A 15,396-nucleotide genomic window follows, 5' to 3' on the forward strand; every position below is an offset into this window, starting at 1 on the left:
TGCTCACTGTCTGTCCTGCCTCCAGGTTCCATATGTTGCTTGCTTTTAAAACGTACACACACCTTTTACTCACCCATACATTACACTCACCACTCTTCACATGTCACATGATTTTTATAAACTACATATTTACCAATTTACCTTACTTTTCTCATCTCTTTGACACATTCTATGAGCTGGTATTTGACTTTTAAAAGCTTTGTAAGGCTTGGCCCTAAGTTTTCTTCTGACCCCTCTTTCTATTGCCCTATGTCTCATCCCACACCCTGAGATCCTCTGATGCATCACTCATGGTTCTACCAAAGGTCCAGATCCAAACACAAAAGGGAAACAGCCTTTGCTTTTAGGGCTTCTGGACTTTGAAAAACTGTTTTTCATGTAACAGAAAAACTGTTTCTGGTCTGGACTGTGTCACTTTTAAAATATTGAATATATTGAATATCTGTGGGTTTTTTGGGGGGGTGTTAAAGGGAAAGTACTAGAGAACAAGGTCGCTCTCTATGAACTATACAGTTCATGTGAATTAACGATACGCCTTGCTAACCAAGCTAGCTAGCTAGTTATAGCACTAGCTGTTGACTCTTTTGTTGGTTTGCTATGCTAACATAACCTACCCAACACCACACCACACCACACAGAATGACAGTGTTGGATCGGAAAAACCACAAACTGGTGGGTTTGATATTCTCGAAGGCTGAAACACAACGATCTGTCTGAGGAGGATTTTAAGGATTTAGCGCACAAATGTGCTTAGCATATGACATCTGGCTTTCATGTAACTAGATTGCTTTTGTGCTAAGTTGCAAATTTGAGCTGAAAGTAGTGGTAAAAACAAAGCTTGTGTCGAAAATAGTGTTCCAAGGCAAACATATTATACTCTGCTATTACAACTTTAATATTGTTTTCTAAGATTGCTCTATCATTCCTATCAATCGAATTGTATGTCACTGTGTTCTCATTTCTTTAGAAAGACAGCCGAGATATAAGAACATGGTGACAGTACTGAAAGGGTTATGTGCCGTGTAAGTGAAGTGCATTACACAGTTTTTTCTCTAAAAGGAAACTTTGGACTTGCACATCCTCTGTCAGGCTTTGAAGGCGGCACATTGACCGTGAGATTCTCACAATGAAACTTTTACAAACCACATGTATTCTTTAACGCAGGAAAAAACTAATTTATATCTGATAACATAAACCTGCATCAAGCTTAAGCCACTGCTGAAAAATGCTTGACAAGTCGATGAAAGGTTGTTGTTGTAGACATGGAATAGACACCTGCTGCTTTTAGATGGCTGCATATCATGAAATGCATTGAGTTATCCGGTACCAAAGTTGGCTGCACTTTGTCTTGGTGTTTGCCCGTTAATCCACATCTTAATAGTTTGCTCTCTGTCTGCGTATCTGCCTCTGCTCCATTTTCTCTTTTTCGGAGGTGGGAGAAGTACTCAGATCTTGTACTTGAGTAAAAGTAGAAGTACATAGTGTAGGAATACTCTGATAGTAGTCCAGCATTCAAAATGTTACTCAAGTAAAAGTACAAACGTATTAGCATCCAAATATACTTCAAGTACCAAAAGTAAAAGTAGTCATTGTGCAGATTGGCCCATTTCAGAATATTGTATGTTTTATAATGATTGATCATGAAAGTGTTCTCAAAGCTGGTAAAGGTGCAGCTAGTTTGAATGACTTTGTATACTGCAAGGCAAGGCAAGGCAAGTTTATTTATATAGCACCTTTCAACACAAGGCAATTCAAAGTGCTTTACAAAAAACGAAAGACATTAAGAAAATGGCATTTAAAATCAGTCATTAAAAATAAAAGATAATAAAATAAACATTAAAAGAAAAAATACATGGATAAAAGTTACAGTGCAGTTTAAGATGTAAATAGTTCAATTAAAAGCAGCGGCAAAAAGAAAAGTCTTTAGTCTGGATTTAAAAGTAGTCAGAGTTGCAGCGGATCTGCAGGTTTCTGGGAGTTTGTTCCAGATATTTGGAGCATCATAATAACTAAACGCTGCTTTACCATGTTTAGTTCTGACTCTGGGGACAGAAAGCTGACCTGTCCCTGAATACCTGAGAGATCTGGATGGTTCATAATTTAGCAGGAGATCAGAAATGTATTTTGGGCCTAAACCATTCAAAGCTTTATAAACCAGCAGCAGTATTTTTGAAATATATTCTTTGACACACAGGAAGCCAGTGTAAAGACTTCAGAACAGGAGTGATGTGATCCACTTTCTTAGTGTTAGTGAGGACTCGAGCAGCAGCGTTCTGAATTAGCTGCAGCTTTCTAATATATTTTTTAGTGAGACCTGTAAAGACACCATTGCAGTAGTCCAGTCTACTGAAGATAAAAGCATGGACAAGTTTTTCCAAATCCTGCTGTGACATTAGTCTTTTAATCCTAGATATATTCTTTAGGTGATAGTAGACTGATTTAGTAACTGTTTTAATGTGACTGTTGAAACTCAGGTCAGAGTCCATGACTACACCTAGAATTCTGGCTTTATCTGTTGTTTTGAACATTGCAGACTGAAGCTCAGCGCTAACTTTTATACGTTCTGCCTTGGCTCCAAAAACCATTACCTCAGTTTTATCTTTGTTTAATTGGAGAAAGTTCTGACACATCCAGTCATTGATTTGTTCAATGCACTTACTCAGTGTTTGAATTGGAGCATAGTCTCCTGGTGAAATTGTTATGTAAATGTGTGTGTCATCCGCATAGCTATGGTAACTTATTTTGTTGTTTTTCATTATCTGAGCCAGCATGTAGATGTTAAAGAGAAGAGGCCCCAAGATGGAGCCTTGAGGTACCCCACATGTCATATTTGTCAACTCAGATGTGTATTTACCTATAGAAACAACGTTTTTTCTGTCCTTTAAGTAGGATTCAAACCAATTTAGAACTGTTTCCGAAAGTCCCACCCAGTTTTCTAGTCGGTCGAGTAATATGTTGTGGTCAACAGTGTCAAACGCAGCACTGAGATCTAATAATACTAACACTGAAGTTCTGCCACTGTCTGTGTTTAAGTGGATGTCATTGAAGACCTTTACAAGAGCAGTCTCAGTGCTGTGGTTTGGACGAAAGCCTGACTGGAACACATCGAAACAACTATTTAAATGCAAGAAATTACTCAACTGTTGAAAAACAACTTTTTCAATGTTTTTACCTAGAAATGGCAGGTTTGATATGGGCCTGTAATTGTTCATTACTGAAGCATCTAGATTATTCTTTTTTAAGAGCGGTTTAATGACTGCAGTTTTCAGGGCCTGTGGAAAAATACCTGAGTGAAGAGATTTGTTTACTATATGAAGTAGATCTGAGGCCATGCAACGAAAAACATCTTTGAAAAAAAATCCTGTTGGAATAATATCAAGGCAGCAGGAGGAGGATTTCAGAAGTTGAATAATGTCCTCTAGGTTGTTATCATTAATCTGATGGAATTGTGTCATGGTGTTTGAATTGATATTAGGTGGACATAGGGACAACACATTTGCTGTACCTGATGCAGAGGCACTGACTGCTTGTCTGATTTTCTGAATTTTGTCAGTGCAGGGTAGCTTGTGAATTTACTCCAGGTGTAACTAAAGTCTGATTTAAGTGTGATTATATTTCACATCATTAATCCAGATCTGTAAAGTAACTAAAGGTATTAAATAAATGTAGTGGAGTAGAAGTACAAGATTTAGCTCTGAATTGTAGTGGGATAGAAGTACAACGTAGCATACATTGGCAATACTCAAGTAAAGTACAAGTATCTCAACATTGTCCTTAAGTACAGCACTTGAGTAAATGTACTTAGTTACTTCCCACCTTTGCTATTTTAAAGTTGTTAGAGCCTATAGCCACATAGATAGAATCTTTAGTTACTTTTGAGGGACGCTATTACCCTTAGTACAATCCATTTTGCCTCAACCCAAGGTTTATTAAAAAAACACAAATAAGAACAATCTTGAACCAGTATTGATAAAATACACTTTTAGAGGATTAACATTTCCTTTTTGTACACTGGGAAGAAGTGTCCCTCAGTCCTTAGACAATTACACCCATGGACATCAGGAGGACACGAACAACACTCCAAGTGAATGGTAATGTTGCTGTGTTAGCTGGATGCGTGAAAAGACAACAGTTTACTAACACAATCACACTAACAATATGTCAACATCACAATGTGTTAATTATCTCTTTACAGCTTATTCTGCAGACCCCTATAGGCCAACAAAATCCATTAGTGCATCTTTGGAATTTATCCTCTTGGCACCAAGAATATTAATAGTAGTTCAGCGTTCAGTTATTATGCTCCAAATATTTGGAACACACTCCCAGAAACCTGCAGGTCCGCTGCAACTCTCACTACTTTTAAATCCAGGCTGAAGACTTTTATTTTTGCCGCTGCTTTTAATTTGTTTGTGATCGTGATGTGATGTAATGGTTGTGTTTCGTTTTTGGTTAATGAACATTTGGGGCTAGTAACCCCAGGAAATCAGTGTCTGGGGACTCTGTCCTGGCTGATTTTCTCTGTGTATGCTGCTCGGGACGTATGTGCCATACAAGCGTACACAGCTCATGTTCGGAGAAACCTTAAAGAAAGGCATCAGTAAAATGGAACTTCTGTGTGAACTATTCATATCTTAAACTGCACTGTAACTTTTTATTAATGTACTTTTTATTAATGTACTTTTTATTAATGTATTTTTTATTATCTTTTCTTTTTAATAACTGTTTATAAATGCCTTTGTCTGAATGTCTTTCACTTTTGTAAAGCACCTTGAATTGCCTTGTGTACCTTTTAGGTGCTATATAAATTGCCTTACCTTGCCTTGCTTTTTTTTTCTTTTTTTTTTTAATATTGGGAGGGATGAAACCCTCTTTAATGGTCTCACATGCAGAGCACACAGCACACACAGTGAAATGTGTTCTCTGCAAAGTTTTAACCCATCCTAGTACCAGGAGTCTAGTACTAGGAGCAGTGGGCAGCTATTGTACAGCGCCCGGGGAGCAATGGGAGTGAGGGGGGAGTCCGGTACCTTGCTCAAGGGCACCACGGCAGGGCAGGAGGTGAACTGGGACCTCTCCAAGTAGCAGTCCACACTCCATTTTTAGGTCTGGTCGGGGACTTGAACCCCTTGTCACGGGAACGCGCATTTCTAAATGACACGTTTACCCCCAGTTTCCACCGGTTACGGCTGCGCCGCGGCGATCGTATGGATCGCGGCCACTCTAGTCAATGGGTGCTATTCCACCACACATGCCGCGTTACGGCTCAGAAGCGGCCCAGAAGCGGCTCGGCGCAGCGCTTCTCTAAAATTAGGATGAATCTTATTTTTGCCACGGCGCAGCCGTAACATAAGGTCGGGCAGGCAGCCCCCCCTTGCAGGAAGTGGAAAGGTGAGCATATATACTAATTTATAGACCCCCTCCTTCATCACAACACCTCCACTACGATACGCACAATGGACGACGAGGTTTTCATCATGGAAGTGGACTGTGTCTGTAGACTACAACACAACAAAATAGGAAATTTATAACAACAATAAACACAATTTAAACAGACACAAAAATAAAACATTTAACTAGTCTACTTACTTTCTTGTAGAAGTACAAATGTCCAGGATGCCCAAATCAATAACAAAACTGCGAGCCTGCACGCACGACGCTACGCTTCTGAAACGCTTCTGGGACGCGTCTGGTGGGTTATGGCGCTAGAGATTTTCGCAGCCGTGACGCGGCGCAGCGCGGCACAGACGAACCCAGTGGAAACTGGGGGTTACACCTTAAAACGATGTTTAAAACGAAAAGTAAATGTTCAGGATTTTTATTAATGGTAATTTTCAGACTGTGAGTTGTTTAGTGGTAGCTCATAGACTTGATTCTTCTGGTTTAACTTTTCACTCCGCATTTGATGTGTCGAAATTCATTCGTCACTTCCTTTTCAGTTTTTTATTTTTTTTATCTTTTTTTTTTATCATTATTGTTACGTCCTGTCTGTATAAACGTGCTTTAAAATGTATTGTTTAATTTTACATAGTTGTCATCTAATAATCAAAATATATGTTTACAAATGTTACATAGTCTTTGTCAGCATATTATTATATATACGCTATGCGTACAAAATAAAAGTGTCACATTCATGAAACTTGCTCCATTTATTGGTAACAGTCCTAGAACCATACCCTAAAAAATGCTTGAGGGTGGGATTAATAACCTCTTTTTGGGGGGGGGGGGGCATTTTATGACAGGCCTGGCCCTCACAATATGCCCCCCCCTTGCTATCTTACAAAATAAAAGTGTCACATTCATGGAACTTGCTCCATTTATTTTTATTGGTACCAGTCCTAGAACCATACCCTGAAAGATGCTTGACGGTGGGATTCATAGAAACATCTTTTGCGGGGGGGCATTTTATGACAGGCCTGGTTTATCATCCGAGTCAGAAATAAAACCAATATGGAGTGAGTGCTAGTCCTGCAATTGTCCAACACATTTACATACACACAGTAATTAATAATACATGTTGAATTAAATAAAGAAATAAAGTGATATCCATACTAAAATCGTGTACATTATCCAATTGGGGTTGTTTGCGTGGTGCAGACTCGTGAATGTAACAAAGTTAGTGACTCCACCACGCAATGCGGTGTTAAGGAGTCGTGGTGGAGTCACGCATTCTGGTGAGATCAGGTTGACATTATCACACATAAAATAAACATTTATTTTGAAGATTTATTAGATTTTTATAGGCAAAGTTTAATATAAGAAACCTTGCAGTCTCCCTGTAGCGGCCAAAATCATATAGAAATAAAACAGATAATTAACTTAAAATAATACAGCCGCTGAGGCACTAGTTAGCGGATCTTACGCAGGGCAATGATCATCCAAATCCAGACAAGAACCTCCATTTGTGCATTTTATTCCATTAACAAAGTACAATGAACAGGTTTCCTATATATCTCTTCCTTAAGCCTTTCCTATGGCTTTACTTTGTGTGGCTTGAAACACCCTGCTAAAAAAACGTTTGCCTACTAGTGCTCTGGCTCCCACCACCCACCTGGCTGTCTCCAATATATACAATTACACCAGGTGCTCTAATCACCCAGTGCCCAAACATGCCTTCAAAATAAAAGCATAGAAACTACTTTGACTTATGAGACTAACTAAGAATACATTTACAATAACACTATAAACAGCAAGAAAATAAATGTTAAACTATTAAATAATATTAAGAGATATAAAGCTCCCAGATCAAGAAAGAATGTAATGCAGGTAATTGCTCCTGTGGGGATTGTCCTGAATGTATGTAAGTCGCTTTGGATAAAAGCGTCTAACAAATGACATGTAATGTAATAATTATCTTATATATGCGCACATGTCTGTCTACTGGATTAATTTTGCGCATTACCAACACAAGCAACTTGCACACGCACACCCCACTCGTTCCCGCGTCCCACAGTCATTAGTGACGGCGCGAAAACCAATTTGCGGTACAGCCGACAGTTTCTCAGATTTGCTGTGACATTTGTCAGCGGTGGTACCACCACCAACGTGTACAAAGGCCTCCAGTGGATCAACCGTACTTGTGCCCTGGATGCACATAATGCCCCGAAGGAACCATCATTAACTGTCCACTGTCATTTCAACCAATGCAACTATTGTTTGGCTTGTCATAAAATGCCCCCACCCCAAAAGATGTTTCTATGAATCCCACCGTCAAGCATTTTTCAGGGTATGGTTCTAGGACTGTCACCAATAAATGGAGCAAGTTTCATGAATGTGACGCTTTTATTTTGTAAGATAGCATGGGGGGGCATATTGTGATGGCCAGGCCTGTCATAAAATGCCCCATCCCCCCCAAAAAGAGGTTTCTATTAATCCCACCCTCAAGCATTTTTCAGGGTATGGTTCAAGGACTGTTACCAATAAATGGAGCAAGTTTCATGAATGTGACACTTTTATTTTGTAAGATAGCAAGGGGGGGCATATTGTGAGGGCCAGGCCTGTCATAAAATGCCCCCCCCCCCAAAAAAGAGGTTTCTATTAATCCCACCCTCAATAATTTTTCAGGGTATGGTTCTAGGTCTGGTACCAATAAATGGAGCAAGTTTCATGAATGTGACACTTTTATTTTGTACGCATAGCGTATATATAATAATATGCTGACAAAGACTATGTAACATTTGTAAACATATATTTTGATTATTAGATGACAACTATGTAAAATTAAACAATACATTTTAAAGCACGTTTATACAGACAGGACGTAACAATAATGATAAAAAAAAGATTAAAAAAAACAAAAACTGAAAAGGAAGTGACGAATGAATTTCGACACCTCAAATACGGAGCGAAAAGTTAAACCAGAAGAATCAAGAAGACTATAGCTACCACTAAACAACTCACAGTCTGAAAATTACCATTAATAAAAACCCTGAACGTTTACTTTTCGTTTTAAACATCGTTTTAAGGTCTAAACGTGTCATTTAGAGGTGTAAACGTGTCATTTAGAAATGCGCGTTCCCGTGACAACGGGGGCATTTCATGAAGGGGAGGCATAATGTGACACAACACCTGAACGCAGTTCCAGCTCTTCACAAATTGCAGTACCCAAAAAAACTTTTGGATTAAGAGGTTGCTTTTTCTTTGCACAGCATGAAAGAAAGGCGAAATCAATGGGCTGTGATTTTTTTTTTTTAGCAGAGGTTGATTTCAATAATTTGTAGGGCCCTTGGCGGATGTTGTAACATTTGAAATGGCCCTTGAGAGGAAAAAGGTTCCCCACCCCTGATCTACATCAATGTGTGAGCATTTTATCAGAGGTGTGTGATAATGATGTACCTTGCTCAAGACTTCAGATAAAACACATGGAGCTTAATTGTTGTTCGTATTGTTCCTAGCAATTTGCATGGCTACGATATTTTTACAATGTATCACTGCTGTTTTATGAATGAATAGAATGACCATCTTGTCTTTTTTAATATCGAATATATATATATATTTTTTACCATTACAATCCACCAAAAGAATCTTGCTTAGTATAAAGGAGCTTTTCAATGCTCAGTCTCAGAGACGGAGAGCGAGGAAAAGGATCCCTGTACGACGATAAAAGTCTCACTGGCAGCAACATTCAGTGTCCAGCCTGCTGATACAATTATTCGCTTTTCTGTCTTTTTAATGCTAGCTTCTGTCTCAAAGAAATGGTCAAAAACAAGCTTCTCCAATTTCTACAGCGACGTCACCGGCCCTCTTGAGCGAAGTTGAGATTATTTCAACTCAAAATGTGCTGCACTTTAAAAAACAATGCAAATAAAAAAACACAATTGGCCCATGCAAATGAAGAAACATCTTCACCAAAACGTAATGAAACATGCGCAGCATGTACTAAAAGTGCTGAATAACCCCCCCCCCCCCCCCTGCAATAAGCTCAAAACAAAACGGGCAGGGGCCGCTAAAAAGTGACGCACACAGCTGGGACCGGAGGGGAACAAAGATTGCCAACTGTCACATACTGTAAAATGTACCTAAAATGTTCAAACGTTTTGTTGGCTTATTCTGATATCTGATCGCATGATTTCTTCCAAAAGTTAATTGAACTATTAGCAGCGTTTCGTTTAGGCAGCGCTTTTAGTAAATCCTGTGCATGTTTTGTCAATTTGGTGAAGATGTTTCTTCATTTGCATGTGTTTTGGCACATTTGTGTTATTATATTTGCATGGCTTCTCCTAATGGATATGTCTTAGGCCATGGTTATTTGCTTGCCCCTGTTGACCACCGTAGAAAACAACTGAAAAAAAATAAGCTGGCCTCCAGAAAAAGGCACTGTGTGGACACAGGCCCTCAGGGGCTCTGTCCAGCTGCTATGTTCATACACTGACAGGATGTATGGTGCTGGATGTGGGATGGCAGCAGACACAACTGAAAAGTGTGTGTAGGGGGAGGGGGTAAACGTACATTATTTTCTGTGGGGTCACTCACATACCAACAAAAGCGCGTGTGCGTCCCTCTGTGTGCGCGCGTCCGTGTCAGTTTTCCACTCCGTCCGGTAGGTGGGACTTAAAGCTCGGAGGATGGAGTCTAGCTCTGTCTCTCACATCCCTATCTCTCTCTATGTCTCTCCACCATCCCCCCAGCCAGAGAGAGAGAGAGAGAGAGAGAGAGAGAGAGAGAGAGAGAGGAGCAGAGAGAGAGAGAGAGAGAGAGAGAGAGAAGAGAGAGAGAGAGAAGAGAGAGAGCGGAGACGCGAGAGAAGAGAATAGGAGTGCGCGTAGAAAGAGAGAGAGAGAGAGAGAGAGAGAGAGAGAGAGAGAGAGATGGAGGGATGACATAAAGCGATGCAGAGAGAAGAGGAGAGGAGAAGAGGAAAAAAGGGAATGCGCTCAGATCTCTTCATGTCATGGACCTGGAATATATTCGGGATTTCTCCGTTTTCCTGCTCCGCGGTGAATTTTCTTAACGCGCAGGAGAGCCGTGACTGGCATCATCAAAACCTCTGACATACCCACACACACACACATTCACACACACACAGTCCCCCACACATGGATACGCACGGACTCAAAAGGAGATATGATTTTTATGTTATTTAACAATCAATTGAGCGAAATAGGATCAGAACACCGGTTACGCATTCACACACCCACGTACGCGCTATGATCAGGAGGATTTGAGGCATTTTTTCCTTTGCTGCAAAGTTGCGAAGAAATCTGGGTACTTGAATCGTGACAGCATGGATGGATTTGGCGCGTTGTTTGGCGCATTCGGCGTCCGTCGCCCTCCCAGGATATTGTGCAGCTGGAAGGTCTTTTTTCTGCTCAGCGTCTTTTTTCACAACTACCTGAGCTCCTTGCTGGACTGTCCGCCCACCTGCACCTGCTCGCCCACGGAGATCTTCTGCAATAAGTCCGACAACAGCAGGTTCTTCCCGCTACTGTCCTTCCAGGGCACCGGCAGCGGGGGGAACAGCACCGGGAGCATCGAGGACCTTTTCCAGAACATCACCTCCATGTAAGTGCCTCTGCTGCTGCTGCGTTAAAATGTCTGCAGATGATGTCCTACAGCTGTGTGTCGGCGGGTTTAATTAGCTGCTTGTGGACATTTACAGAATTTCTTTAAATCACTAGCATTCAGGAGTAGAAAAACTACCCATAATTATCTGTGGATTAGAGAAAATACCTAATGGGATTATGATCCATAGCATATGGGCCAGAATTAACATGATGTCAGTGATGAGGAAGGTCCCATATATGGGCAATAAGGAGAAAATACATGCTTTAAGATGTGCACATTTTTGTGGAATTGTGGTGGGAAATTCCTCCAAAAATAATTTAAATGTTCACTATATTCTATGCTCATTATTTGTGGAATGAACTGGTGTCAATCAGGGTCTCATTTAAAATCTCAAACTTTATCAGTGATACATTGAGCCATGAACATGAAAAAACATTTGCTAAATCAAGAACATTTTATAACAGGTCAAACTAGACCATTATGTTTGTAGTCTGCGATCAAACATGTAGGTTTAGAACAAAGTTTATTCAATTCAATTTATAATGAGAAAGTCACAGTAAACCCTTCTTCGTTCTTTAATTTTGTCTATATCCATATGTTTTTTGTACCTGTTTACAGTTCACATGGTCTATATTCTGTATGACCGGCTCAACAAGCCCTGTACATTGCCCTGAGCCATAATGCACCCACCGTTTACCCTTACTAAAAGTTTAAAATACCTTAACATTATCTTATTTTTGCATTTAACTTCAATGTAAAGTAAGGCTTCTTCAAACTGAGAAGCTTTATCATTAACGACAATTAAGTTAGTAATCTTCTCATTCCACATACATTTCATGTGAATTGTTTAAGTAGAATATAATGGTCAGAAATGGTTTCCCATGTCATGGTAGAACATTCAATGAGTTGATATTTATGCAAAGGTGGCAATAAGCTCGGCGACATCCTAAAGCCGGTCAAAGATCTGAAGTAGTGCGAGCGGGCTCAGAAGTTAGAGTAGTAGAAACCCACATTTTTGCTTTGCATTTCTATTCATGTGTTACTATGGAGAGCAATGGAGAATAGATTTAGTAATAATGACAAACAAAGGGGCATTAAGTTGAATGGTGCCACTGTGCTAAGAACTAAGGCTTGACACATGGTCTCTAACAAGAAACTGCGAGAAATCGTATTTTACTTTCCAAAGGATATTTCTCTCCTTCAAAATAATTGCAATTTATACAATATGAGTTTCTTTAAATACAATTACATTCTTAAGTAACCTGAAGAGGGTTAGCCTTCTACCTAAAACGAGTTACGGGAAGATGATTTGACAGGCCCACTTCTTAAGTAAAGCGCCCCAGAAAAACATATCCCTATATTGTTCCTTTAAACATCATTGTAACTCTTCCCCGTCCCTTGCCGCAGTGTCTCCCTAATACCTTTATTTTCTCCTTTGATGACAGAGAACATTTCAGCCTGAGAGGTAATAAGCCCAGATATCTCCAAATAGCTTTTTCATTGGATGATAAAAGCAGTCATGACTCAGCTGCTCATAAGCACATCTCTAAGTCTAAATGCCAGTTTTCTTTTCTGGGATGAACCGCTAACCAGTCATTGAAATAGCCGCGAAGATTCCTCGGTGGGCTCTGAATACAAACCCCCGCAGACCCAAGTCACTTTAGATATCCTTTTTACTTTGAGAGACCCAGCAGGCGGAACTTCTCACAAGAAATTGTCTTTTCTTCAGATGGGAATAGACCAGAAAGACAACAAAACTGTTAAATATCGGGGATTTTTAAGGATATTTTTAGTGGCGTTGAGATACATTTGTGTCAAGATATCTTTATGAACAATCCGGCGGTGTCTATAAAGGTTGATCGAGTCCATCTGACATGTCACATCTCCTCGTATGTGTGTGTGTGTGTGCGCCCTCCTGTGGGATATTCCTCATCCATCATGTGTCACCTGACTAGGAAGTGATCAGCGTTCAAGATCAGAAGTTGTGTCAGAACTGAATTCATTAAGTAACACTGAATAATACATTTGGCCTTCACTTGTGGTTGATATATCAGGCATTTCCATAAAGTCACTCAGTTACAAAACAAGGTAACCAATGAAATGCAGCAGTAAATACAACACAAGGCATCCAGACTTGGACAAAGTGCTTAACAACCAAACAAATGAGGTTTCCATTGAAAAACTGGAAATAAAATCGTCTCTGAGGCAGCTTTAGGGGAACTTTGACTGAATATACGGCCATATGAGGAGGGACTTATCATCAAGTTGTTATATCCGATTGAAGAAATCCGTTAAAAGACATATTACTTATAACACCAGTGTTAGAACGTCTGCTAAGTTACAATCATTTTGGACGTTTCTGTGGTTTTACTATCCTGTGCGCAGTTTTGCAAGAAGAGCTGGTGTTTAAAATCATAACTGCTAAATTGGTTCATCTCGTAAACCTAGAATTGGAGTGGTCACATTAATCTGGACATCAGAGCCATTTTGACATTAACATTATGAGTGGAAAAACCGTCACTTTTAACAGACGATCCCAAATCATAATGGCGTATTATCCCAAAATGTGCCGGTGTCACATCTGTTGAATGCAAGCTGAAATAAGGTTTAAGAAGTGTGACTTAGACGAATGAAGTGAACATCTCCGTCGTCTTTGCTGTCTTAAATCATTGCAGATGTTTTGTCCCCCCGCCACACCTCAGCAATGAAACACTTCAGCAGGACATCGGTACAAAGACTAGATCGTGATCTTTTACAGCGATCCATTACTCTTCGGGCATACATAACTTGTGAGACTCCCCACATAAGTCATTTAGTAGAGCTGATGGTCCATGATCGTGGGTTCAAATCCGGCCAGCAGTGCCTTTACGCAAGTCCTAATATTCTCTAGTTTCCAATACATTGAACTAATGTAACTACGACCCACAAAAAAACAAATAGAGCTTTGGGGCATATCTTTAGTATCAGACACAGCTTAATTTCACTGTAGGGACATTGAAAACCCTACCAAAAGGAATGATTGATTACCCATGACTTTCCAGGAGGTCATTAATAATTTAGTTCATACTAATCAGGAGTTAGTAGCAGTTAGACTGCTCATTTGTACCTTACCCTACTAACAATGTTGGAAATTGGAAGTCTGAAAGCAAGGTATACCTTTCCAGTGACATAAGCTAATGGGCAAAAATGGCTTTATTGCGTCATGGTAACGTCTGTGTGAAATGAGGGACTGTATCACTCCGGCTTCACCTCACCGAGTGTGCTTTGGTTGCGTGAAAGTAGAAAAGGAGGTTGAAAGGGTGTCGAGATTGAAGATGACATTTCTTTTTTCTGCACCTTGTAGTCATGTGTGTGCATGAATGTCTTTTTCTGCTCGGAGGGAAATTCCAACAACATTTCAGCCAGCTCTCAGAGTCTATAGTCCATCAGTATTCTCTTTCCAATTCTCTTAGTTAGTCTGCAAAACACACACTCGCACACACACTGTTTCTAAATGTCAGTTTTCCATCTCCCGCTGCATCCTGCATCTCAACAACACCCGCGGTCGGAGTGCTTTAGATGTCAGCTGTTGCTTCCTTGAAAAGCAGAACCCCCCCCTCTTCCCCTTTTTTCTGTCTGTGTGAATTCAAGCTTGTTGCTGTTCACAGTGAAATGAACCCGATCTTTATTCTCACACGCAGTGACTCATAAGAGAGGGAAACGCAGGGTCTGCAGAGTGCATGGGGATGTGCATTGCCTAAACTGACTGTATATCACATAGACCGTACTGTGGGACAGCGTTTCAGTAGAAACAGTCAACTTGCACGGGAAGATTTCAGTGTACCGGATTGGGAGAGCATTCGGCAAATATTACTCAGGACTTCTAGAGGTTTTTAGGGTCAAGTAAATACCTGCTAACGGAAATACTGCTAGTGTGTTTACTTGAACTTAGTGCTGACTGTTTACTCCTCTCATTATGGATGTTTGAGTTGGATTTTCACCTTCAAGTTTGCCATTGATTTACATGTATTTTACTACAGTTGTCAAAATCGATCTGTGTGCTGATGTAGAAACGGCATGGTCTTATTTTTATCTTGGTTTTATGGAGATCATTGATAGACATGCACCCCTGCGTACATTTAGAGTAAAGGGACGAGACAATCCTTGGTTTTCTGCTGAACTGTCTAGTCTCCTGCATGAGAGAAACAAGGCCTGGGCAAAGGCTAGGCAATCAGGCTCAGAGGTAGAGTGGCTGCGTTTTAGGCAGCTAAGGAATAGCTTCACTTCACATATCAAAAGTGCTAAGTCGAAGTACTATTTGTCAGTAACCACAGAACACCTAAATAATCCTAGGACATTTTGGAAAGCCATAAAATCGATATCCACCGGTGAGATCCGTAATGAGCTACCTCC

The 15,396-nt window shown here is 40.2% G+C and overlaps 1 protein-coding gene across 4 annotated transcripts in view; it reads left to right on the plus strand.

The window, feature by feature from the left end:
* The first annotated feature begins 10,302 nt into the window (after positions 1-10,302).
* The window catches only part of ntrk3a (neurotrophic tyrosine kinase, receptor, type 3a), a 232,987-nt gene continuing 227,893 nt past the window's right edge, over positions 10,303-15,396 (plus strand). For all 4 annotated transcript variants that reach the window (XM_034196308.1, XM_034196317.1, XM_034196326.1 and 1 more), the window contains exon 1: positions 10,303-11,001. In XM_034196308.1, coding sequence (XP_034052199.1) covers positions 10,724-11,001 — 278 coding nt within the window. In that variant the 5' untranslated portion in view covers positions 10,303-10,723. The remainder of the gene's footprint in view (positions 11,002-15,396) is intronic.

The sequence above is a fragment of the Gymnodraco acuticeps genome, unplaced genomic scaffold (assembly GCF_902827175.1).
Source record: "Gymnodraco acuticeps unplaced genomic scaffold, fGymAcu1.1, whole genome shotgun sequence".
NCBI lineage: Eukaryota > Metazoa > Chordata > Actinopteri > Perciformes > Bathydraconidae > Gymnodraco > Gymnodraco acuticeps.